At 36.2% G+C, this 26,444-nt stretch overlaps 3 protein-coding genes across 5 annotated transcripts; 1 reads left to right on the top strand and 2 right to left on the bottom strand.

The window, feature by feature from the left end:
- Positions 1–3,328: 3,328 nt before the first annotated feature.
- LOC107860597 lies at positions 3,329–4,897 on the top strand. Its single transcript, XM_016705998.2, has one exon. It carries the CDS (start codon positions 3,637–3,639, stop codon positions 4,639–4,641), a length of 1,005 nt encoding a protein of 334 aa, XP_016561484.1. The 5' UTR covers positions 3,329–3,636; the 3' UTR covers positions 4,642–4,897.
- A 1,528-nt stretch (positions 4,898–6,425) lies between these two features.
- On the bottom strand, positions 6,426–16,718 carry LOC107860596 (protein NRT1/ PTR FAMILY 5.8). Of its 3 annotated transcripts, XM_016705997.2 has the most exons (6): positions 16,525–16,718; positions 16,328–16,412; positions 10,257–10,446; positions 9,515–9,732; positions 7,696–8,216; positions 6,426–7,507 (listed from the first exon to the last, which is right to left on the bottom strand). In XM_016705997.2, exons 3-6 carry the CDS (start codon positions 10,309–10,311, stop codon positions 6,691–6,693), a joined length of 1,611 nt encoding a protein of 536 aa, XP_016561483.1. In that variant the 5' UTR covers positions 10,312–10,446; positions 16,328–16,412; positions 16,525–16,718; the 3' UTR covers positions 6,426–6,690. The 3 variants fall into 3 exon arrangements, with proteins under 3 accessions (XP_016561483.1, XP_047263519.1, XP_016561482.1); XM_047407563.1 differs by lacking the exons at positions 16,328–16,412; positions 16,525–16,718 and adding an exon at positions 10,735–10,762; XM_016705996.2 differs by lacking the exons at positions 16,328–16,412; positions 16,525–16,718 and having other exon boundaries at positions 10,257–11,171.
- Positions 16,719–17,357: 639 nt separating this feature from the next.
- LOC107860595 (alpha-mannosidase 2) lies at positions 17,358–25,947 on the bottom strand. Its single transcript, XM_016705995.2, has 4 exons — positions 25,086–25,947; positions 21,994–22,143; positions 21,655–21,687; positions 17,358–20,645 (listed from the first exon to the last, which is right to left on the bottom strand). Exons 1-4 carry the CDS (start codon positions 25,626–25,628, stop codon positions 17,913–17,915), a joined length of 3,459 nt encoding a protein of 1,152 aa, XP_016561481.1. The 5' UTR covers positions 25,629–25,947; the 3' UTR covers positions 17,358–17,912.
- Positions 25,948–26,444: the final 497 nt, after the last annotated feature.

Here is a 26,444-nt window from a genome sequence, read left to right as displayed (position 1 = left end):
GATCCTCGGCTCAAAATGAAATAATCTAGACAAGAAATAATAAAAGGATAAAATAAAATAGAATCGACACATCAAATAATGCCATATACATGATACACCAAATAATACAATTGATGGTCAAACACAATTTCAATTCCAACTTCAAAAAATTATGATTTTCATGGTCAAACGAGGCCTAAGTTTGTCCCATCTCAATAGCTAATTCCTAATATAGCTGCCCGAAAATTATAATATATAACTTTAGGACGAAATAAAAGTTCCTATTTATGACTCACCTAATTTAATTTTAACTCGTCTAAATATATGTCTGCACATACTTACTATTCTAAATTACATTTGATGCACTATAATTTTCACTATATGCAAAATTCGATAAAATATTGGACCACACACTTATTATACATAGTCTCAAATGGTGAAATGGTCTGGCAGACCCTTATACCTGTCCTGAATTATAAAGTGAATACCTTTACTTAGACTTTTGTCATCTAAACCCCTCAACTCAATTTTAAATCATTTTGATGCATATGTGGCATTAAAATATTGAGGTGGAAAACGCGTGATTAAAAAAATATTTATAATATTTAAAAAATAAATAAAAAACAGTAAATGGAAAAAAAAAAAAAAAAACTAAAATCCCCTCACCCCCACCCCCGTCCAACACCCTCCCTGTCCCCCACCGTCTACACACCCTCTCCCCATCCCCCACCCCACCCCGTCCACCACCTTCTCCCCGCTCCCCACCCCGTCCTCCTCCCTCCCAAACAACCACCACCACACCAACCAATGTAACCCCCCCCCCTTCGGACACACACAACACCCTCAAATTAGCCAAAACAGGCCCACAAGCTATATGATATTAATTGTTAATGAATTTTATTTTAAAACATGAATTTTTAATTTGTTGTTTTGTTTTCTATATAATGGTAGAGATATTTAAAAAAAAAATAGAGGAGATGATTTTTTTTTGTTGTTGAAATTTTTAATTATATAATATATAGCGAAATCTTGAGCTAACATCTCATCTTCGTTGTTGAAGTTTTTGGTTTTGTAATATAAATTATGAGATTTCACGATTTTGAATCGTAGTTTTATGATATATAAATTCTGATTTATATTATAAATTGATTAAGTTATATCAATATGATATAAATTGTTGTTTTTAATCTTTAAATAATGATGGAGATGAATTTTATTTTAAAATATAAAAATTTAATTTCTTATTTTATTTTTATTTAATATTATTGATTAATAATTTTAAAAAATAATTAATGAAGATATTATGACATGTCATTGATTTATACGACGCGGCTATGACATAGCGAAGACGTGGAACTTTTTAAAGGAGAGTGAATTACACACGTGAACAGAAGGGTTTAAAATATTGATTTTTGATGGATTTAAAGGGTTCAGATGACAAAGGACTAAGCAAAAATGTCCACTTTACAAACGGAAACAAGTACAACGGTCTACGAGACCATTTCACTGTCTCAAATTACACTTTTGTTTAAGCTATTGACAAAATGATCTCATGGACGCCTGTACTTGTCCAAGCTTGTAAAGCGAACACCGCTACTTAGCCTTTTGTCATCTGAATCACTCAATTCATCAAAAAATAATACTCCCTCCATCCCATTTTATGTATCGCCATTTGACCGGGCACGGAGTTTAAGAAATAAGGGAAGACTTGGTAAAATTTACCAAATTATCCTTTATCAAAAAATGTGCCAATATATATTTTTTTTAAATTAAGTGGGACCAATAAGGGTAAAAGGGTAATTGTGCATTTAAAAAGTTGTCAGATAAGGAAATGCGACACTTATTTTGGGACGAATTAAAAAGAAAATGATGACACATAATTTGAGACGAAAGGAGTAGTATTTTAAATTTATCGAACTGTTAACCAAGTCAATGTGATATTAAGGTGTCTGACTTGGACAATGGGCGTGACTACACGCCCATGGGAGAGAGCGGACATTGTTTTTATATTAAAATGTTTTTTAAAAAAAAAAATGAAAAAGTAACCCCTCGCTCCCCACCCCACCCCCAAAACCTTTCTTTTTCGACCCCCTCCCCCCTTCCCCCCTCCCCCCAAACCTTTCTTCTTCGACACCTACCCCCACCCCCAAAAACTTATTTGCAATTTGCATAAAAAACAGAGCAACAACTCCTTATCATTTGTTGACCCAATCACAATTATATTGAAGCAGAACAATCATGATGAAATTGTTCAACAAATTCAGTAGATTCATACAAATAAACTATAAATATTGTTATTTGAACCCCTCAACTCATCAAAAAATAATAATAGTATTTTAATTTTCTCTAACCGTTGACCAAGTCAATGTGGCATTAAAGTGGCTGACTTGGACGATGCACGTGACTACACGCCCATGGGAGAGAGCGAACATTGTTTTTATATTAAAATAATTTTTAAAAAATAAAAAATAAAAAAGTAACCCCTTTGCCCCACCCCACCCCACCCCCAAAACCTTTCTTCTTCGACGCCCTCCCCCCTCCCTAAAAAAAAAAACTTTCTTCTTCGACACCTACCCTCACCCCTAAAAATTTGTTTGCAATTTTGCACAAAAAAACAGAGCAACAACTCCTTATCTAGAGCGAATCTTCTGTTGACCCAATCACAATTATATTGAAGCAGAATAATTATGATGAAATTGCTCAACAAATTCAGTAAATTGTAAATTACAAATTGAAAAATGATAAAAGTTTTTTTTCCACGATGCATAAACATACATATAAAACTGTAGAAAATTCAAACAAAAGTAAAAATTCAGTAAAAATGAACAAAAAGCGGGTAAATTAGAGAAGACCTCATGATTATTAACAAATTTAAATTCAAAGAAGAAGGAAAAAAAGAGTTTTTGTTTGGTAGTTATGACTGAGAGAAAGTTTGAGTAATTTTTATGTTCTAATGAAATTATTGAACGAAAGATCAAGCTCCAACACCTTTTATACCTTCTAACTATGTGAAAATTGTCAGATTTCCGAGCAAATTGTAGTTATTATTCTAATTATTGTGTGGAAGAGTAGAGAAAAGGAAAATGATGTGAGGGGGGTCGAGATGTGGTGATGGAGGTTGTGATTTTGGGAAGGTGGAGGGTGAGAATAATGAATTTATATTTAAAATATATATTTTTTTAATTTATTATTTTATTTTATTTAATATTATTGATCAACAATTTAAAAAAATAATTAATAAGGATATTTATGATGTGGCATTAATTTATATGACGTGAAAATGACGTATAATTTATTTAGAGAGAGTATGCTACACATATTGTAGGAGGAGTTTAAAATTTTCTGCTTTGATGGGTTAAGATTCGGATGATAAAGAGGTAAGTAAAAGTATTGACTTTATAAATTTGAATAAGTACAAATATCCATCGAATTATTTTACCTAAATTACTTTTACAACGAAAATATAATACCTCTTAATCAAATAACAACAACTTGACGTGTTTTTGCCCTTTTTTTCCAAAAAGAAGAGCTTGTGATTCCTGGAAAGTCAGGTGGAAAGCAAATTCAGACAAGGCGCCAGCTAAATAAATCAAAGTCATACAAACAAATACAGTACAAAATTCCTTCAAGATCCAAAAAATAATCTAAGTCAACAAAATGGGATTATTCAGCCATACCGTCGCCGGCGGCGGATTCATACTCATCGGCGCTTGGGAATCTCTTACCTCTTCCTCCGTTCCCCTCAAAAATTCATCACAGCCGCCCACTTCCCAATCGCCGGCACATCCAACGGCAGATAAGCATGCCCACGATTCCGTTTTCTCCTCATCGCTTACTTTTGTATTAATTATGATCCTTTCGTTCCTCTTCGTTCTTGATTCTTTGTTATCATTCTTCGATGCAAGAAGTTCAAAAGATACCATTGGTTCCGTTCTTCAATTGCAGGTTATTGCAATTTCTCTTTTGTTCTTTCTCTATTCGGTTTTGGGTCTAATGACCCGTTTGAGAAAATCGTTTGTTTTGCCATCTCCGGTGCTCAATTTGGTTTGTCTGTTCGCTTTTGTGGAGGAGTTTTTGTTGTTTTTCCTTCAAAGAAAAGACCCAAGTGGAGTGGAGAACCGTTACTATGATATGATGCTTGTACCTATTGGAATTTGTGCGTTTTGTTCGTTTCTTGAATTGAAAAATCCAAAATGGGGGTATACGAAATTGGGGCGTGGGATTGGGTTGATTTTACAAGGGATGTGGATTCTGCAAATGGGATTTGCTTTTTTCTCTGATTTTATTGTACATGGATGTTCTTTGCATGAAAAGAGTAGAGGGAATTATACAGTTAAGTGTAAAGGTCATCCTGAGTATCATCGAGGTCGAGCTATTGTTACGCTTCAGTTCAATTGTCATCTTGCACTTCTTGTGACTGTGATTGCTTTTGTGTACTCAATTGTGTGTAAAAAGAATGGGATTGGTCGTGAACATATGCAGTATAGACCTATCGGAGCTGAGATGCAACATTTGGAAAATGCTGGTCATGGTCATTTCACGTTAGATTCGGATGAAGATGACAATGAGAATGGGATAAAAGAAGGGAGGAATGTTGAAATGCAAAAGGCTATTGTGCCTGTTTCTGAATCAGAAACTAATGGGTATCATAACAGTCCTTGAGGTAATCCATGGTTAGAATTTTTTGTCATTAGGTATAAAGATTTATTCTTTGCGGAGGTAGTTATGGTTTAAAGGTTGGGGTTATCTTTGTATAAAGGGAAAAAAAGTTTCAGTTTTTTTGTGTTTGATGATATTAGTTCAAATTGCAATGTTGTGTTAGAAATCTTCTTTGAAGTGATTTAAGTGTATTTCCTTTGTTGTGCGTCTCTGGAAGAACTGCTCTTTGATACTAATGATGAAATAACTTTTCTTATCACAAGGAACTTTACTATATTTCCCTTTCATAGTTCATTCTCTATATGTGGACTTTTAAACTGTAAATGAACTTTCTTTTGAGAATTTAGAGTTCAGGCTTGTTGGGTTTCAACTTTGTCTAGACTCTACATATTGCAATTGTACAGATAAGTGAAGTTCTTCGAAATCGCGAACTTCCTGTTAGCATCTCTAATTGACAATGCTGTAGATAAGTAAGAGAGGACTTGGTTTAATGAACATGATATATCCATTATATCTGGCACTTCGATCAATTATGTAAAAAGATGAGGACACAACGCTTAAAATGCATGGGCAGTTGTCTATAATTTACAAACATGGTCACAATTTTTGAATCACGTGCATTATTGCTCTTTTCCTGGGAACAACTTATTTATGCGTTGTTCTTGAAGCTGCTTTTGAGATATTTGAACACCACAGTATTGGAGTTGTGCATTCTTTGGCCTAACATTTGTAACAGAGGTTTCATTTTAGAAGGTAACATCCAGTATATTTATAAAATCATCAGCAAAGAGTTTATGCTGGAAGCCAAAATAAGAGAGTTACATCAAGTGAAAACAGAAAACAATCCTTTATCTTCTTACATGTAACTTTTAAAGATCTAGGAATGATTTAGGATCATCTATGTATTCTGATTTACACCAAAAACTAAATTAAAGAACACGATTCATCTTAATCCTCTGTAGAGTGCTCCATAAGTTCTTTCCTTCCAAATTGTCCTCCAAATTTTTCCATCTGTCTTTGTAAGTGGTAAAGTTTATCCATGTATTCCTGCATAATATCATTTCAAAAGTTCTCCCTGCTATAACCCATCTAGTACCTCTGAGGTTTATAAACAAATCCTATTGTTGGCTGGTCACTTTACAATGTAGAATCAGATGGCTTAGTTAACCAGCACAAAGTGGTCTATGCTATTAGTATCCTTCTTGTTCGGAGCACCTCTGTTCCACTTCAGTGATGGCAATAGAGCATTTCACCTAGACTGACTTTGAACTTCACGTCTAGTCTATACATAATCTGGCACCTACTAGGTGAAAAAACTACTGAAATCTGTTCAACTTTCACAAATCATTCACTTGCTGGTTATTGTTTGGTTACTTTTGGCATCAAGAGTCTCTAGTGCATATACTCGTGTTAAGGTCAGTAGGAACTAGACATTCAATCCCATAAATTATCTCTACGGCGCTGAATTTACTAGCAAAACTTATTCGTTGCAGCATCTCCTGAACTTTGAAATGCTGGTCATTCAGGAACTCGAATAAATGTACATGTTATATTGACGCTAACTTTCTTTTTAGTTCACATATTTTGGCAAAGTATTCTTATGGATAAATGTTAGTTTTACTCTGATTGAGCTATAACGACTTTATTTGCAATTCAGTCTGCTGAGACTTGGACTGCTATAACTTAGATATAGTCATATTAACCATTGATTAACAAGCAAAGAGGAGAGAGTCAAAAAAGAAGAAGAAAGAACTGGATTGGAAAAGACGAGGAACAAGTTTGGATGAGGGAAGAAAGATATTGATGGGCGATGGCTTGTTATCTGAGAGATATCTCATTACAACCATAAAGTGTAATTACAGTTTGGAAATAAGGAGTTTTTGTTGCTAGTACTTTCTAAATTAAAATAGGATGACACATTAGATAAGGAAGTCAAAGTATATCTTCCTTTATATACAACTGCAAAACCTTCACTTTCTACTAGAAATGAATGTCACTCGCATCAAAAAACACAGCATTCGACAGTAACAAGCTATCAGTCACCACAATACTCTAATTAACAGTCCTCCTCCTATAAAATTGACAGAAAACCATAAACATAAGGAAACTGGCAGCACTTGACAACGCCAGAAACCAATAATAGTTGTCTAGCCGGGCTTTGCTCATGTCATCGGCGAACCAGTTCTGCTTTTCTCCTATTGAACTTGTCAAATGTTCAATCACGGTTATAAGGAACGAGCTGAAGAAACTACCACACCCAAATACACTAGTATAAAGGGCTATGCCTAAAGTTCTCATATTTGTTGGAACTTCAGAATAAAAGAACTCTTGCATACCAACAACTGTGAATATATCTGAAATTCCCAAGAGAATGTATTGAGGCAGCAACCAAAATATGCTCATTGGCAAAGCTTCTGAAATTGAAGCCCCTATATTTCTGGCAATATCCAGTCTTTTCCTTTCAGTAACAGCTGCAATTATCATAGCTATCACCGATAGGAACATCCCTATTCCCATTCTCTGCATCACAGTGATACCTTTCTCATTACGTGTCAAAACACGAATGAAGGGGATAAATACCGTGTCATATAGAGGCATGAGCAGGATTATAGATATGGTGATTGAACTCTGAAGTGCAGCTGGTGGAATTTGGAAGTTACTTCCGATGTTCCTCTTCATCGTCATGCCTTGTTTAGTGAAAAATGTTGCAGGTTGTTGAAAAATCACTGCAAACATCAGAAGCATAATCCATACTGGCAGTAGAGGTAGTACTACTTTACGAATTTCAACTATCCCATTCTCCGACTTTTTATCCTCCGCGCCTTCCATGCCATCTGAATCTTGTTGACAGAGTGGTTTACTTTCAAGTCTATGAACAAAAATATAACCCATAATGAGGAGATTACATGGCCAACAAATATATATGTTATAGTAGGTTAGTTATCTTTTTTACTGGGTTACCGATATGTTAGAAGTGAGGTGATTTTCTGAAAACATTTTAAACTGGTCAGTACGGAGGATTTAAACACATTTGCAAAAGCTTTAAGAAACACTTACTCGATCTCAACAGCTTTTGACTTGTTAGATTCTGGTCCAGCAATCTCACCACAGGTGAATCTTGAGGTAGCTGCTCTAATAGCTTTAACTATATGAACTCCCAAAGACCTGATATGAATAACTTCGCCATCATTGTTGTGTGTATAGAATCGGTTGCCAAATCTGAAGACTACAATCGATACTACCATGGCAATACAGGGAATGGCGAAACCTAAGCCCCATCCTAACGTGTCCTGTATGTACGACATGACGGACACACCAAGTAGGCTGCCACAACATATGCCAAAATACCACCAGTGGAAAAATGCACTCTTCTTCTTGGTGCTCTGGTCATTCTTTGTACAGGGCAATTCGTCTTGGTCATCCAATTGGTCTGCAGCAAAAGCTTGTAAGGACGGGTTGTAACCTGCCTGGCCTAGTGAAATTAAATGCAGAGACCACGATAGCGATGAAGAGAAGCCCGATTTTTCCACAGAAGTCCATGGCCATTGTAATGCCAATGATGTCAAAGCTAAAAGACCCTGATTGTTTAATTGTCAAAGAGAGTCATTGTCACTCAGAATATCTCCCTTTTCAATGAAGCAACAATATTAATTTGCACTTCATATTAACATACGATTGAAACTTCTTTATTACTTCGTTAAATTCAAATGCAGTTCTACTATTTAGAATACAAAACTATTTACAACAGCAACGTACCTGTTACGGTCCCACGGTCCCACAAGTGTGGTCTGACAAGACTAGAAGGGTCGGGACAGAATAGAGGCTCGCCATTTTTTATTTAAATAAAAACTTAAACTAAATAGTGACAAATCTTTATGCACTAAGCAGACATAATGATTAATAAATGGGCTACAAAAGAAGTGACACCTAAATCAGCAATAGTAATAAATGAGTTGACAGTGAAACAAAACTGAAATACATTACTTTAAAAAGTTGTTAAACATGTATTAATTACGTGCAAGATTTAGGTTATAATGCAATATAATGTTATTGCGCTCTACAGATGGAAAAAAATAAAAGGTGGATGATGACTCAGTCTCCACGTAACTGGTCCACCTGGTTGTTGCTAATGTTCTCCATGTAGATGATCCATCAACTCAACACTAGTCACACCCAAACATGCAACATAAACATAGATTTCTTTCCATTCCCTGATAGTGGCAAAAAGTCATTTTTAATTCATAAATTATCTATTAGTTTTCAAGATTGGACAAGTAAAAGTGAACGAAGAAAATACTAATAAGGCATAGTCTAGAAGGCACAAATGCGGTGGTTCGGTTTGCTAATAAAGTTATCGGGGGATTACAATCCCGGGATTATTACCCCACCTCCTCTATGGAGAAAAAATATGAAGATTGTGATATAAAATATATATTGATACTACCTGATACTCGTAAACAAACACGAAATAAATAAAAGGTCAAATTTTACACTGGAACTAATATCCTTACTCCTGTAAACACAAGATCAACATGCGATATTCAAACCTTCCCTACATGTGAGATGTTTGGATTTTCCAAAACTCCATAGATATGCGGAAAAAAAAAAGTACCAACTCTAATAAGCAAATTCGAAGAAAATGTAAGCTAAGTGTGTAATACTACTATTCAAATCTTTAACGTAAGCACAACATTTGCAGCTATATTTTACTAGAAACTTCTTTAATGTTGGAAGGATTCAACAATTTATATTCAAACAAAAAGTTTTGCCTTTTACTCTATTTAACTAACATAATTTTCTAAACGAAGGAAATTCAATTGAACTATGATCATAGGTATAGTAGAAAGTTAAAGAGACGAAATGAAAGGAAACTTACAGCAAAATATAAAGAAGAAGAAGCCAATACAGTGGTGTAACGGTCCAAATAAGAATCAGCTAGAGGAGCAACAAGCAGTGGCAGCATAGAGGTAACACCACACCAGTTGTTAACCATCTTTGCTGCAGCTGAATTGCTCATTTTGGCCACATCTGTTAGATATGTCACTAAATTTGATGCCACCCCTTTGAATGAAAACCTCTCCATTCCCGCTATCACTGCCAAAAACGTCCAAGTAAAAAAAATTTATCCTCAGACAACAACAATAATAACATACTCGGCGTAATGTAACAAAGAGGTTTTTGATGAGGGCACACAGATTTTTTGCTCCGACCTCAAAAGGCAGAGAGGCTATTTCCGATAACAGATAAGGCCGAGTGTTCATCCAAACCCCTTCGGTAAAAAATTACACTATTTATTATTTTGTGTGTATATATAGCAGATGTTAGACCCTCTGACCTCTTCGTGTATTTAATTCTCATATTTTCAACACCTTAGAGAAAGTTCTTACTCCGCTTCTGATAAGGCTCTCAAGAAAACAAGAATGTCCAAAGCATTAAAAGAAAAAAAGGTCGACAATATAACTACGCCGCAATCCTAAACAATAGAATCTTGAGTGCTTCATTAAATTCAACTCATATCATTACCGTACCAGAACAGAAGATAATTGAATTAAAACTAGCTAGGAATAAAGTAATGAAGATGAAATGAAAGAGTGGGGGTGTTTAGGGTAGTTAGTTACCTATGAGGAGAATACATGGTTTGTTGAGATTTCTTCGACTTTGTCCTCCAGCCATGAAGGGAATCCAAAAAGAAAAGATGTAATTTATAAGTTGAAAAGGAGAAAAGAAATTGGTAAAGATAATTAACGAGGCTAATTAATTATATGCTGTTGCTGCTGGTGCTTTCAGCTGGTCTCACAGTTTCAGCCACTACATAAACAAATTAAACAGTGTTAATATAGTGCCTTGCTCGAAAGATCTCCTCATATTATATATATTTGTATTGGCTGGCTTGTTCCATTCCAACAAGGTAACTATTAACAACATATATAGTGATTTAAAGTAAAAAAAAAAGAAGTCTAGTCTATTTCAATTAAGTAGGATAACTTTAATATAGAGACGTATATTATAATGGAACACTAGACAAATCACCAAAAGCAGTCAAGAGATGATCAATGATCCAGCATAGGAAAGAAATGTTACTAAATTATTTCTTACTTTAGTCTTGGCAGACAATTTTGTCGCACCAATGTCGATAAACAGGTGCTAATAAATAGCCTTTTATTAATCGTATTACGTATGATATTCAAGTTGCGTGTAAATTAATTGAGATATCACTCTCGTATAAAGTAAGATAGTACCTATATTGAATTGAGATATTAATGATACACAATTGTGACTTAGCACTCTAAATGCACAAAAAATTAACGAAGTATTCTTTTTTTTTTTTAAGGTTAAAAATTAAAATTCAAACTCTAAAGTTAGAAGGTAGTAGTAGTTCATCACTAAATAGAACTTGTATTAATTCAACCCTAAAGCAAATATCAAACCGCGAAAAAATAAAAAAGAATCAACTTTTTAAAAAGTTTAAAAAATGGAACACTAGACAATCACTCAAATTCTCCTTTAGGGAATGAAAGTTGTTAAGTAATTAATTTGATTTTAAGTCTAAAAAGGCATGCATTATTTATTATACATCATTTCACGTTTTGCAGTTGGCAGTGTCGTCACGTCGGTTTAAATTTCAAGCGTTATATGTCTTTATGCTAAAAAGTTACATTAACATTTTTGACTCAAAAACGTATGTTAGTTTCACTCATGATGTATTAATTGATGTTGCACTATAATGCTTACTGTTGCTTGACATATGGCAATTGCAACCACTTGGATTACCTCAGAACCTGCCAGGTATTATCTACAGAAATATATTTTACTACTACTGGACAAGACGAGAAAATCATAACAGTTTCATTTCAAAAATTGGCAAAGCACGCTACAAGATTGATCAAATTATATTCATGACTAATAAAATGACTGCCACAAACTTCGATGTTTAACGGAATTTGGCGTTTTGTTCCATATAGATTACGGTTTAATCCTATGAACAATTTTTTTTCGTGTTTTTTTTCCTATATTTAAAAGTTAATGAAAGCTTCTCTTTTGGGAAAAACGTTTCAAATCATTCTAAATTAGTTTTCAACAATTTTTTTTTTTAGTAAATTAGTTTTCAACAAACTTTGCCGGAAGGATTCATTTTCACTCTTTTGACATAAGGGTTAGGCATTGAACTGAATACCATTTTTTAATAATAGTTATGTCTATAACCAAAAGCAGAGGTAGAATATCATTACAACAACAACAAATCCAGTGTATTCACACAAAGTAAGGTCTGAGGAGGGTAAGATGTACGCAATTCATACCGCTACCTCCGAAGACGTAGAGAGACTGTTTTCGATAGGAGCTAGAATATCATTAAGGAGTTTAAAATGTAAAATAGTAAATATATTAAGAGGTTAAAGGTTCAACATCTATAAATAATTGAACTATCTATAAAAAGTAACTTTGGAGTTCGAGTCCCGCTTAGAGCCTTGCTTACTCCGACCTTATCTAGAACAGTTTAAGCGTATCTTGACTAAATTTATTAGATATGTGTTATTTTAATTTAGGAAAAAGGGTCAAATTTACCCCTCTACTTTGAAAAATTAGCTAAATATATCCTTCATCATACTTTGTAGTCAAATTTACCCTCGGTATCATACCTTGGGATCAAATTTACCCCTTTTACTTTAGAAATTGACTAAATATGCGCTTCATCATAGTTTGGGGTCAAATTTACCCTTGGTGTCATACTTTGGAATCAAATTTACCCTCATTGTTAAAATTTTTTTCATATGTACACTTTTTAAATAGAAAAGCTCAAATGAACATTAAATACCCCATTTTTTAAAAATAAAATACATCTTAATCTATCCATCTGATCTGACTCGAGCCACAAAAAAGACACAAATAATAAATATACTCCCTTCAGTTTTGTTGGCCAATTTTTCAACGAAATTAAGCCACTAGGTATTTATCAGGCATAGCTCATGAAAAATTATTTTGCATCAGTGCAAACATAAAAAAATATATTCCTTTCTCAATTTGTGGATCTGCATCAGTGTTGAACTCATGAAAAATGACACTTGACAAACTAATGCAATAGATTAGGCCCATTAGATATTTCTCTGGATGATTGAGTTAAGAGGTCTCCTTATGCACCAATCGGACATCTCTTTATTCATATATATTTATAGGAAATTTTGATTTATACAAATTTTTTATCATGCCATTTACTCAAAAAATTTATTCACTGGTTCTAGAATTTTGATGCACGTAAAATTTGCATATCAAAATTTAAAATTTGAACGTAATCGAACAAGAGCAAAATTTGTAATAGATGTTTTCTCTAGTTTCATGCTTCTCCGTTATCCCATTTCGTTTTACGTTTTGTTCATTTGTAAACTACCTACCAGTGTTGTACGTTGAAAGAGAAGTATTTTTGTTTGTTGAAAAAATTTGACCAACAGAACTAAGGGAGGAGTATATTTGTTTGTATATTTTTTATGGATCAGATCGGCCGAGTTGAATTAGGATTTGATTTATTTTAAAAAATTTGGAGAATTTAACATTGATTTGGGTTTTTCAGTTAAAGGAAGGTTAAATGTGAAAAGTTTCTTAACCATGAGGATAAATATGGCCCCAAAGTATGAAATCGAGGATAAATTTGACCTCAAAGTATGACGAAGGATATATTTAACCAATTTTTCAAAGTAGAGGGGTAAGTTTGGCCCCAAAGTATGACAGCAAGGATAAATTTGACTCCAAAGTATGATAAAGGATATATTTAGTTAATTTTTTAAAGTAGAGAGACAAATTTGACCCTTTTCCCTTTAATTTATACGTTTGTCTATTAAAATTTGAACAAATGAGAAAATATCACCTCATATTTTTTTTTTATTAAAATTTAAACGTAAAACCTCCTAAGTTTCTTCCAATTTACTGACTAGTATAAACCACATCGTTAGGTGCTTAACTGAATAACAGTACGCTTGCAGTTACTGCAATCGCCATTGGGTACGTGCACTATAGAAGGGAACTTTCAGAAATCTTCACCTAGGTTTGATTACGTAATATTAATTTTCTTTATGATTATCTCTTAAAAATTTTATAATAATCATTTTAAGATACTTATCATTAATGAAAAGTAATTAAGTCTTACAAATTTGACCTTTCTTACACTCTTTTAATTAGCTGATTAAATTCCATTAGAATAAAAAGGAATAAATATAAAAAGTGATTTTTTTTATTATGGTATCAAAGTCGGACCTATCTCAATTTATTGTTCTTGATTTTGAATCTGGATCTCTACTTTATATTATCCATACTCCAGATGTTCTGGGCATGCAGGTAGGTGGACTAGTGGGTGTCAGGGTTTCATATCATTTGTGGAATGCGAACATGAAATTTTTATAAGTTAGCTTTTAAGGTTTCGCAAAATATCTTGAGATAGATCTAGATTAGGGTCCCGGTTTATTGCTGAGGGCGGTTATTTTGTGACTATGTCAATGTATACTGGCAAGTTGCAGGGAACGTACACATGCTACGATTTCAAGAATAGCCATGAGGTTTCCATGGGCATGAGACGACGACGACGACAACAACAACAACATATCCAGTATATTCTCATCAAGTGAGGTTTGGGGAGGATAAGTGTACGTAGTTCATACCACTGCTTCAAATGTGAGATAATTAAAGAGGTTGTTTTCGATAGACCCCGGCATGAGAAGTTAGAACTTTTTTTTTTTATAAAAGAAACTTCCAGGTGCCTATATGAGCATTGAAGTTGATTGATACGCTGACTGAAGTTGATGAGAAAGTAAAAAAATTGTTGGGAGAAAACACTAAGGAGATAGAAACTTTACAAAGGCCAGGGCAGTTTGGTGCACTAAAGCTCATGTTATACGTGGGGTTTGAGGAAGATTCGGGCCACAAGGATCGATTGTGTGCAGCCTTACCTTGTACCCGAGCAACATATGTTATGATCTGGAATAAATGTAAACCTTAAAAATGAGGTTAGCTAAGGTCAACTACATGAATTCTTTAAAAATCATTCATAATCCTCCATTCAGACACATTTCATAATTAAGAATTAATGAATCCAATAATAGTTCTCCAGGTCACTCCAAATATTCAATCCACATCATAATCTAATCTAAATGATGCAATATACTTTTTGGAACAAAAGAATAGAGCGTTGACATAAAGTTGCTACAATGACAACATATAGAGAAACTAAAGGAAAAGGTTCTCATCTCAAAGACAAAAAGGCAGTAATTATGAGTTGCAAATCTTTTATTTTGCATGATCACCAGGACAATAATGTTAGTGTTGGATGATCAAGTAAATTGCTCCAATTGGCAGTGAGGTGGTGGTGGTTTAGTGATATGGAATTCACTTCAATTCCCCTCTCCTTTTGACTCCACTTTTTCTTAATTTGGCTCTTTTCTTAGTGCTTGGAAACTCCCTCAAGTAAATTAACTTTGTTAAAGAAATGATGTTTGACACTAATTCAAACCCAAAAGCTACTCTACACACCCCCTTACCTCCAAGATTGGACATATAAGGGTCCAAAAATGGGAAATAAAAATTGAGATGGGTCGTGCTCGGCTATCTTGTTAAAAAATGGACCTTGAGTTAACTTAATCTCAAAAATTAACTCATAAAAGGAGGATTGTCGAAACTATATTTAATAAATCATTCATCACTTGAACCATGGATATAGGACTCTTCGCAGAAAAGACCAAACATTTAATCTTTCGAATATTCTCTACTACCCAATTAGTTGAAGCCTAACAACGTCAAGTCATCCGAATATATATTATATATACACACCATTTCTATAAAGCAACATCTGTATTGCAATAGATAATTTGATAAGATCGAGTTACCAGCTTTTTCTTATGTGTAAGTGCATCTCCCTATCTTGCATGCATTAAACATATAAAGCTATATCATAATAGAGGTGCTTTGGAAAAAAATGGAGCATGGTCCAAAATCAAATAATAATGAAAAACCAAATTGAACATCGTACTTTTCCTAAAGAGATGTGGATATAAAGGAGAGGCACCAAAATGAAAAATTGAATCAATGGGTAGTAGACCAGCAATGGTTTTATTGACAATAAACAGTCAATTTATTTATACTACATTTGTGTGTCTCAATTTAAATGTGACCTTTGTATAGTTAAAAATAATTTAACTTTAATATATATATATTTTTTACTCTTAGATTTATAGTCATACAAATATTTAGATCTGTTTTAGACTGATAGTCAGACAATTATTTTTATACAGTATATTAGAGATTTGAAAATTAAAGTAAAAGATATTTTTTGTTCAGTTATTTCTTATATACAAAATTGCATATTAATGTTATCTTGAACAACTTACTTTATGGATGGCACTTGGCTACTAAATTTGTTAGTGTCGCAAATGAATAATGTCCTACACGGCTATGTTGCTTGGTATCTTCAAGAATATTATTGCATTTGTGTCGGATTCTAAAAAGAAGAACTTTCAAGAATATTATTGCATTTGTGTCGGATTCTAAAAAGAAGAACTCCTTCTTTAAAGAATTATGACATGCATCTAGCTATGTTTTCGAAGAATTTGGAACATATAATGGCACTAAAGCTCTAAATTTGCACTGTTTAATAGCAATAAGACAATAACTTTAACAAGTTGCAAGTACAATTATGTAACGGCATACGTACCTACTTTAAACTTTAATCACGCAATGCGCCAATTAGATGGCGGGAATGCTCCGATTAAACTGTAAATTACTCGATGATTATTGACCTACAATTAAAATAAGAGAGAAATAACACAGATATTTAATTACGTTAGTAAAATTACGCTGGGTTTGTTGTAGTTGTTTACGAATCAAAAGAAGTAGAGTTTCAGCCGTTACCACTTAGTTGTTCCATTTAGCATATGCAATCTTGTGACAATGCTGTTTAATTTTGTTTTGTGAGATCATATTCAGAGAAGAAGAAGAAGAAGCATTGGCATTGGCATTGGGATTTGGATGGAAAATATTCTGTTAGCGCTTTTTAAGGGGTTTTGGAATTCTTCAAACTGTTATAATTCCCAAAAATAGCAAACTGTTCACTCTTCTAAAAGGAAATTACTAGCAGATGTAAATAGTTCTTGGAAAAGTACTTTTGACATATTCAACTGAGGAGTAAAACACGGCCATAAAAGTTACCCAAAAATAGCAGATGTAGACGAATCTATAATGTCGACATCAGCTTCCTTAAAAATTATGGTATGACATAATTTTACTTGCCAGTTTATTGCCGTAATCTTACCTTAAAAATAACAGCCCTAATGAATTACTATAGATAATCTTAGCAATCGTGAATAATCTGGTGGGTAAAAGAAAAGGAATTTATATTTTGTTGCATTTAATATATAGCTGCATATTAGGCTGACGAACCTGTTTGAATTTGCTAAAAGGCATACTACATATGTTTAGGGCCGTTTGGTCATGAGATTTTTTCAGTTTTTCAAAAAAAAAATAAAAAAAAATCGCTTTATGCCAAATAAAACTCCAAATTGACGTTTGGCCATTAAAGTTTGAAAGTATTTGGAAAAGTGAAAAACTAGAAAAAGTTATTCACGTTTTTCCATCTTTCTTCTCTCACAAAAATTCAAAAACAATAACTTCAATTATATTCATGGACAAACATAATACCAACTCCAACTTTAATTTTAATTTTCATGGCTATGAAACGCAAGACGGAACTAGAAAACACAATAGTTTCCATTCCAGCTACAGCCAGTTTCTGAGGAATTTTTCTTTTTAAACAAGTGATTCAAAAAGACTCATTTTCACAATCTGTCAAGCATTGTCATCATAAGCTTAATAACAAAAACATGTACTATATTCTAATAATAAACTAAACTTCTTCACTGTGTGACCTAAAAATTAACTAAACATTCTAATCCCGTCTACTTTAATGTCTTCTTGGAAGAGAACCATGAGCAATGAAGTTCTCCTTCATATAAGATAGGATATTCCGTTAACACCAGCAGTTTCAGTACCATAAGGTTCTTCACTGAATGTTTTCTGGAGTAGCTGTTACGGCCGAAACAATTCCCAACCCCTCAAGCCTCAACTGTCAATGTTTAAAACCCTCTAGGCAAACCGCAACTTTGAGAATTTCTACCTTCATCCCTCCAAAGTACAGTAATGTTAAAGTTGTGATCTGAAGAAAGAGTTGCAGTGGTGGTCCTTGCACGAGCACACCCTAATTCGGCTTCAGTTGGGAAAAAGATATACAAGTGTTCCTACCTTCACGAGTGGAACTTTAGTTCCAACTTGTAAGCCTGTATCTCCATGGGTGAAATGAGGACATGTCCATCATGAGCTCCATCTCCAAAATGGCCGCTATATCCAAGCATCTCTATGTCGTCATGCAAAAGATTTAAAGAAGTAGCTTTTACATTCGACACAGCCAGACTCTTGAACATGTCAAACAGATTAACAGGCACATCTGATACACTTGAACATTCTGACCTGCCCTTTCTACAGTAAGAAGAATCCCAGTGTCGTCTCTGAAAGACTAGGGCAAACCTAGGCTCTTCAAGTTGTTGGGTATACTTGAGAGGGCGTGGAACCTTGAAGTTGACAATATGCAAGTCACAAGGTAGAGAAGCTGCCAATGGAGAAAAGGACCTAGGGGGTGGCTGTACAGAGATTGCCTCAGATTTCTTAGCAATGAATACATGAAGAGGATAGTTTAGGTGGGCACCAACCAAATGCGATAGAAGAGACGGATTTCGAGGATGAGGACCTGTAGTGTGGTTTGCGGCTGCTGTAACATTAGCCTCCATAAGGATATGGAAAACGACATTCATTGCACGGTTATCCAGCACTCCTTGGCCTAGACCACGTCCATCATCCCTTACCAATCTCCTGTCAAGCATTATTTCTAACCATCCATCCTTGAGACTTGCAACACCCAATGACTGCCTAGTGTGGACAGAGAAGCGGTGTCCATTTGGTCCTTGCATAAATGCAAGGGAAGGTATTGGATAATAGTTGCCCTGTGTAGGGATCTTATCATAGGTTTCTCTACGGCTCATCTGGAATCCATTTAGATCAGAATAGAAAATCCTTTTGTTTCCAATATCAGTCTTGTACCTAACTATCAATTCCTTGTCATTGAATTCATGACCAAGAAGCTCAACATGATACTCCTTCTCAATAATGTGTTCCTGTATGGTACTGTGACCATTATATATACGGGTGCTATGGGAAATTGGAGATTTGTCCCATGCTGTAATTGGGTAAGAATAGACCTCCTGTACCAAATGGCCCTCCGAGATAACCATTGTCCCACCAGCTTGTACAATTGGCGCAGCCTCACCCTCCGGTTTGAACAGGTAGGCTCCACCCGAGCTAGAGTACATATCAATTTCCTCATCAATAACATTTTGTCTACCATCACTATGGCTTACTCTCTGCAACAAGCCAAACTTGGTACTAAAGGTGAGTGTCAGATGTTCATTCTGGATTGATGCTTCATTGCTGTCCAACTTTGAGCAAGTGTATGGCGCTGGGCAGGAGAAATTTCCAGAAGACACTAATATTCTAAGTTGTGCAGGTATGGCCTTCTCACATCCAGCAAATCCATTAGCAACATAATATGTTTGCAATCCCATGGCAGGTACTGAAGCTTTCCAGTACACACGATGTCTTCTAGATAAAGTTCTTTTCTTATCATGTGCCAATTCTGGAGATATCTGGCTTTTAATACATGTCCAGTTTGAGTCCAAGATTGTTACGTCCGGCCTCTCAACAGTGACCATAACGACTTCATTTCTTGTCTGCTCCGATGGATTAAAAAGGACCACTGTCTGAACTGTTCCTTGACGAGCGCTGAGGGCTTTAACCACTGGTTGGGCATCATATTTAGATCTCGACTGAGCTGGTTCAAACTGAGAAGGATATTGGTCATTTTTCTCATGGCGCATCCCTAGTAACACCTCAATAGCCTTAGATATAAAAATTTGAAGGTCTTGCAGAGCCATGTGCATCCGTGATCCATAGTCCTGCACCACATGGTCCTTGGCAGTGCCAGTGACCCCATCATGATGCTGAAAAAGTGCCAAGTTCCTTCTGGCTGCGGTCAATTTGTGGGAAAATCCAGTAGGGAATTTTTCACACTGTATTTTCTGGCAGTATCCTAACAGGAAAGCCATCAACATTTCAGCACTGCGAAGGTTATGCTCCAAAACACGATCAACTGCCTTGAAGAAAGGCCTAGAGACATAATAGCCACTCCAGTAATCCTGTTGCCTGTCAGCATAAGTGAAGAAATCACCTGAAAGAGAAGGAAACCCCACAATCTCACCAGATCCAATCTCATGTGGACGAGAATAGTTTACTCTGTCAGCCTCATCACGCAGCGTTCGGAAATAATCATCTAAAGTACCGAACTTAGCCTCTGCGTTCAAGCCAGGGTTGGAATTGATATAATCAAACAACATTTGGTAATTCCGAAACTGAGCCTCTGCTTCATCAACACTGACATATCGGAAATCGTCACCTAGGGGAACAAGAAGTGTATTTGTTCTATATAGCGTCGATTTCTTTCTGTACTGATCCAATAGTTTAAGTGCTCTTTCCTTCACATTTTCCTGTATGGTCTCCACAGGATGTTCTCCCCAAGGACACCGCTCATAAGCAAACCCGTACATTCGAGCAAAATCAAACTGACAACAAATTGCAGGCTCAGGTCCACAAGTATGTGGAACATCATAGGAATAAAATGGCATCATATGGACAAAAATATCAGTTCTTTCTTCAGCATCCCAGCTCTGTCGCCACACATATTCCAAATTCCGGTATAACGCCAGTTCCTTCTTCAACTCATAATGAGTTCTCTGTATTAGCATGTTCTCGAAACCCATACGCCGCAAAAGATATGCCATAGTTGGTGAATAACCGAAGGGATCAATAGACCAAGAATTTTTAGGAATTACACCGATAGTCGCATTCAACCACATATTTCCTTCTGTGATCTGAGCATGAATGCAAAATGGAGATTTAGATTAGAGAATAGCACATAATGGAATGAGAAGCAAATGAATATGAGACCAACAGGAATTAGGAAGGAAACAGAATAAGCACCAAAACATGCAAAACAAGGACGGTCGAAAGAGACCACTTCATCTCCAATTTAATAGAAAAGCTAATCTAAATCAATCTAGATTGGCAAATAAATTAGCAACTATCAAGCAACCAACTAAAGTCAAACAACAATTTTTTCCTTGTTTGTGAGTCAAACGACATAAAACCTACAAATATACGAAACTTTCATGAAGTGAAATACCATATACCAGAAAAATTAAGTTGCCTGTTATAATTGATACCCCATTGGTTTTTAATCTCAAACAATGAAATTGATTTAACAAGTTTTCCCTGCATGAGAAAATCCAGTTACAGCCAATTATTAATGATTCTACGAGAAATTTCCTTGACATATTTATTAGAGAAGAGGATTGGGTGAATTTTAAAGTTTTAAGCTGCGACTCTTTCATACATAAGAGGTACCTTATACGATAAATACACAGAGTAAAATATACGAACTACAATGGGTATGTTGTTGCATATAAAGTAAAACATGCCCGTTCATATGCAATTGTAGCCTCTATGAGAGTTCGATATCTCATTTTTGCAAAATGAGCTATTATCTACCCGAGTCTAAAATATGGCCAGTTCACACCATTCCTTTCAATATACATCTAGTGACAAATAATTACGTGTCAAAAGTCTATCAATAAGCATCCACCACAACAATACTAGCATTATATTTAGAGGACAAAATCACCATAGCACTTCCCTAAATAAAAGAAATATCAGTCTCGATTTCAGATAATATTCTAATCTGTTGTAAATTACAAATGACAAGCAAGAAGAACTTAGTTACATCCTATACTACAACCAAAGGGAAGAAATAATCTCTATTTTTTCATTTATAGATACAATCCATACTACATGTTTGAAAGGGAAGAAAAGCTTCTTGTTTACCTGTTCAATAATTGCAAAGTAATGTGAATTAGCCTGCAGAAAAAGGATAGATTGAAGGCCGTTAGTCAACCATAATGACATAAAACTGCCAAAGCTCCATTTACTCGGAATAAATTTGAATCCTACAAAAGCAATTTCAACAATCCAAAAATCTGTATTTGAACAATTTTTTCTAATAATTATGGCATTTCCTTTTAAATATTTTTTTCCAATAATGCACTAAAAAAAGCTATTTGTCACTGCAATTATAGGAAGAATTGTGACTCCCACCTTGCAGAGCTGTTCTTTAATCCGTATATTCTATTGTTTCAACAGTATATAACATTCATGGAGGTTTACCTCGTCATTCATCACCCAACCACCTCCAACAATTTCTAGCTGCCCATTCCTCACTAGATTGGTAAATGCCTCTTTCTTTTCCTCGGTTGCATCCCTCCACCATCTTTCCAGATAGGACATCTCTTCCCATATAAATTTCCTCCGAGAATCCTAAAAGGGACAGAATTCAACAACCAAAAAGTTATTCAGAAATTTAACATCCATAGTAAGCAATAACAACTACCACTACAAATATGCCTCAATCTCAAACTAGCTGAAACCTGTTATAACAATTTAAATACTCATTCTGCTCCATTTGGACCAGTTTCATTGCAATAATCAACAAAGGGGTTCTCGGAGATCATCAACAACAACAACATCCCCGGTGTAATCCCACAAGTGCCATACGTGGGATCTAGGGAGGTTACTGTATATGCGACCTCACAACAACAACAACAACAAACCCAGTGTATTCCCACAAAGTGGGGTCTGGGGAGGGTAAGATGTACGCAGACCATACCGCTACCTTCGAAAAAGTAGAGAGGCTGTTCCCGATAGACCCCCGGTTCAAGAAAAATAATAGTAAACAAGGAGTTGGATGACACAACAGAAATAAGAAATAAGAAATAATACAATAGAAATCAGAGAAATACGAAAATACGAGAAATAAGGGCAACACTAAAAGAGAAAATAGGAACTAAGAAATAAGAAATAGGACACCCACCTAGTCACAACATATACTCACATACCAAAGACACCTATGTACATAGTCCTAGGATTATTAACCCTGCTACACAGGATCTCTCTTGGCTGCCTACTACAACCCACACACTCACACTAGCCTTCTACCCTTATCCGCGACCTCCACACCTTCCTATCTAGGGTCATGTCCTCAGTAAGCTGAAGCTGCTCCATGTCATGTCTAATCACCTCCCTCCAATATTTCTTCGACCTGCCTCTACTCCTCCTGAAACCATCCAAAGCTAGCCCCTCACACCTACGTACTGGGGCATCCGTGCCCCTCCTCATCACATGCCCAAATCATCTCAGTCTTCCTTCCTGCATCTTGTCCTCCACCGAAGCCACTCCCACCTTCTCCCGGATAATCCCATTCCTAAGCTTGTCCCCTCTAGTAAGCCCACACATCCAACGCAACATTTTCATTTCTGTCGCCTTCAATTTTTTTATGTGGGAGTGCTTGACCGGCCAACATTCCGCTCCATACAACATGGCCGGACGAACTGTCACTCAGTAGAATTTGCCTTTAAGCCTAAGGGGCACCTTCTTATCATACAACACTCCCGAGGCGAGCCTCCACTTCATCCAACCAGCTCCAATACGTTTAGAGACATCCTCATCAATCTCACCATTCCCCTGAATCATAGACCCAAAATACTTAAAACTATCCCTCTTACAAACATCCTGGGAGTCCAACCTCACCACCACCTCGTCCTCCTGCCTCAAGTCACTAAACTTGCATTCCAAATACTCCGTCTTGGACTTACTCAATCTGAACCCCTTAGACTCAAGGATTTGCCTACAAACTTCCAATTTGTCGTTTACACCACACCCCCCACCCCCGCGTCTCATCAATCAGCACTACATAATCCGCAAATAACATACACCAAGGCACCTCGCCTTGAATACTCCGCGTCAATACGTCCATCACCAACGCAAAAAGGAACAGACTAAGAGTCGATCCCTGATGCAATCCTGTCTCAACCGGAAAATGCTCTAAGTCTCCTCCGCCGTCCTCACCAGAGTCTAGCCTCCATCGTACGTGTCCTTAATAGCTCTGATGTACGCCACCGGGACCCCTCTCACCTCCAAGCATCTCCAAAGGACCTCCCTCGGGACTTTATCATAGCCTTTTCCAGGTCGATGAACACCATGTGTAAATCCCTCTTCCTTTCTCTATACTACTCCACCAATCTCCTCACTAGGTGGATTGCCTCTGTTTGCCTATGTCATCGAGCGACCAGGCATAAATCCAAACTGATTATCCAAAACGGACACGACCCTCCTCAATCTCCGCTCAACCACTCTCTCCCAAATCTTCATAGTGTGACTCAACAGCTTAATACCCCTATAGTTGTTGCAGCTCTGAATGTCAGCCTTATTTTTATATAACGAAATCATCGTACTCCATCTCCACGCCTCAGGCATTCTCCCAGTCTTGAAAATGCCATTAAACAGGTCAATCAACCACCTTAAACCTGCCTCACCAACATACTTCCAAAAATCTACCGGAATCTTGTCAGGCCCCGTCGCCCTACCCCTCTGCATCCTACGAATCGCCTCTCTGACCTCCTCAACCTTAAAACGTCTATAGTAAACTGAAATCACGGCTCTCCTCCGAGTGCTCCAGCTCCCCTAACTCAATGCCTCTGTCCCTCTCCTCGTTCAAAAGTCTATGGAAGTACTCCTGCCATCTCTTCTTGATGTGAACATCCTCCGCCAAAACACTACCATCTTCCCCCTTAATGCACTTCACTTGGTCGAGGTCACGACCCTTCCGCTCCCTAGCCTTACAAACCTATAGGCGACCTCACCTCTTCCTTTAAATGGAGAGACACTGTTCCAGCAGACCCTCAGCTCCAAACAGATGAAAAACACGGCGACGACAACAGCAAGCAATAAGAACAAAAAAAAAATTACAACAATTAAGGCTAGAGAAACAACCAATAGCAATAAAAATATAAGAACGCGAAATTACAAGACTACAACTATAATACTCCGAAAAGGTAAAGCAAAACACCCGACTACCTACTAACTTAATTCTTGACCTCCACACCATCCTATCAACGGTCATATCCTCAAAGAGCCAAAGTTGCACCATCTCCTGCCTAATCACCTCACCCCAATGGGAAAACAAAACACTCAGACAACCTACTAAACTACAATCCTAACTCTCGACCTCCACCCCATCCTATCAAGTGTCATATCCTCCGTGAGCTAAAGTTACGCCATCCCTTGCCAAATCATCTCACCCCAGTACTTCCTAATCCTACCTCTACCACTCCTCAAGCTCATACCAAAATCAGGTCAATTAAAACGATCAGATCAAACTAAAAATATCATCACATAACACTAAACCTAACAGTAAAATTTACCTTTGGAAGAGTTTCAACAAGGGTATCTAGGATGAGTTTGGACTGCCTATCATAATATTCCTCAACAGTAAGCCTCCAACCAGGATCATTATGCGAATGCGGTACGACAAATATCTTCAATTTCTCTGTATCCCATTCATTTCCTTTGTAATTCACCTTCCACCCTTGCTTCCAAGCACCACCATCTTCGTCCCGAAACTCAATCTTATCATACAATCCCTTCGTAGTAATATCCACAACCGCACCCGCAAAGCCATCGCTTCCAGGCGATTTCCGGGAACTGGTTTTTCTGATTCGAGGGAATCGGGTTCGGGCATTAGGAAAATGGGTCGAAAGAAGTGGTTTAGGGATTCCGTAGCTGTAAACGATAAAGATGAAGACGACAAGAGATAAAGAGAGACCAATTGTGAAGAAATTAGAGAAGATAAAGTCACGGACGGCAGTACGTCGGCGGGATTTACGAGGTTGTCGTGGGGAAGGTTTGGTGGTGGGGAGAAGTGAGTGGGCCCAACCAGCTCCGCCGCGGCGGGAGGAGAAGGCCATGATAAAGGGCGGTGATGAGCAGCGGAGGAATCAGATCTACTGAAATTTGGGTGATCGGAGACTGTGTGAAGTGTACGGAGTTCAGTGTGTGTGTGAATTGTGATGAGATGGAAAAACTAGTGAGATTTTCACAACTATTACCTACTGTAGAATACTTTGATTTTTCTTAATTGCTAATCATCACATACTGACTAATTGCAATTGAGCTAATTTTTCCATCTTAATTTTTTGAAAGGATAATTACCTTGAAAACTAGATCTCATTTTATATTGTTTCATCTTATGGTGTACCAGTTTTGGGCTTTAATGCTGTTTCGAAAGCTCCAAATTTGAGCTTATGCAACAAGTGGCTTTAATCGAAAACAACCTCTCTACTTCTTCGGTGGTAGAGGTATGAACGGCGTACATTTCATCCTTCCCAAACCTCGGTGTGTGAGAATATATTGGGTTGTTGTTGTTTTTGCAACAAGTGACTTTCGGCCAGATTGCAATGACTATTTTATCCTTAACCAGAGATTTTTGGTGTGAGTCCTAAATAGGGGTGTGCAAAAATCGAACCGATCGATAAACCGAACCGCTAAAAATGTTATCGGATTAACGATTTTTTATTGATTTTATAAAAAAAATTATTGGGTAAACGGTTCGATTTCGATTTTAGCTTATTAGGTTATCGATTAAACCGATAACCCAATAAGGATATACTAAGTTATTGTTTTATCCCTATTGATGTTATATATATAAATCTATCTCTATCTATCTATCTATAGATAGATAAAAAGATAGATATATGTATGTATGTACGTATGTATGTATGTAT

This window comes from Capsicum annuum, chromosome 2 (assembly GCF_002878395.1).
Source record: "Capsicum annuum cultivar UCD-10X-F1 chromosome 2, UCD10Xv1.1, whole genome shotgun sequence".
NCBI classification, from domain to species: Eukaryota; Viridiplantae; Streptophyta; class Magnoliopsida; order Solanales; family Solanaceae; genus Capsicum; species Capsicum annuum.
Note: the sequence above shows the minus strand (reverse complement) of the source record. Positions and strands in the feature narration are given on the sequence as shown.

Coding starts and splice junctions, on each gene's coding strand:
- LOC107860597 (XM_016705998.2), top strand. CDS start 3,637: ATGGGATTATTCAGCCATACCGTCGCCGGCGGCGGATTCATACTCATC.
- LOC107860596 (XM_016705997.2), bottom strand. CDS start 10,311: ATGGCTGGAGGACAAAGTCGAAGAAATCTCAACAAACCATGTATTCTC. Junction 9,733..10,256: donor ACCATGTATTCTCCTCATAG/GTAACTAACTAC, acceptor CGTTTTTGGCAG/TGATAGCGGGAATGGAGAGG. Junction 8,217..9,514: donor CTTCTTCTTTATATTTTGCT/GTAAGTTTCCTT, acceptor TTAAACAATCAG/GGTCTTTTAGCTTTGACATC.
- LOC107860595 (XM_016705995.2), bottom strand. CDS start 25,628: ATGGCCTTCTCCTCCCGCCGCGGCGGAGCTGGTTGGGCCCACTCACTT. Junction 22,144..25,085: donor TTGTTGAAACTCTTCCAAAG/GTAAATTTTACT, acceptor TGTCCCTTTTAG/GATTCTCGGAGGAAATTTAT. Junction 21,688..21,993: donor GTTGGGTGATGAATGACGAG/GTAAACCTCCAT, acceptor CTTTTTCTGCAG/GCTAATTCACATTACTTTGC.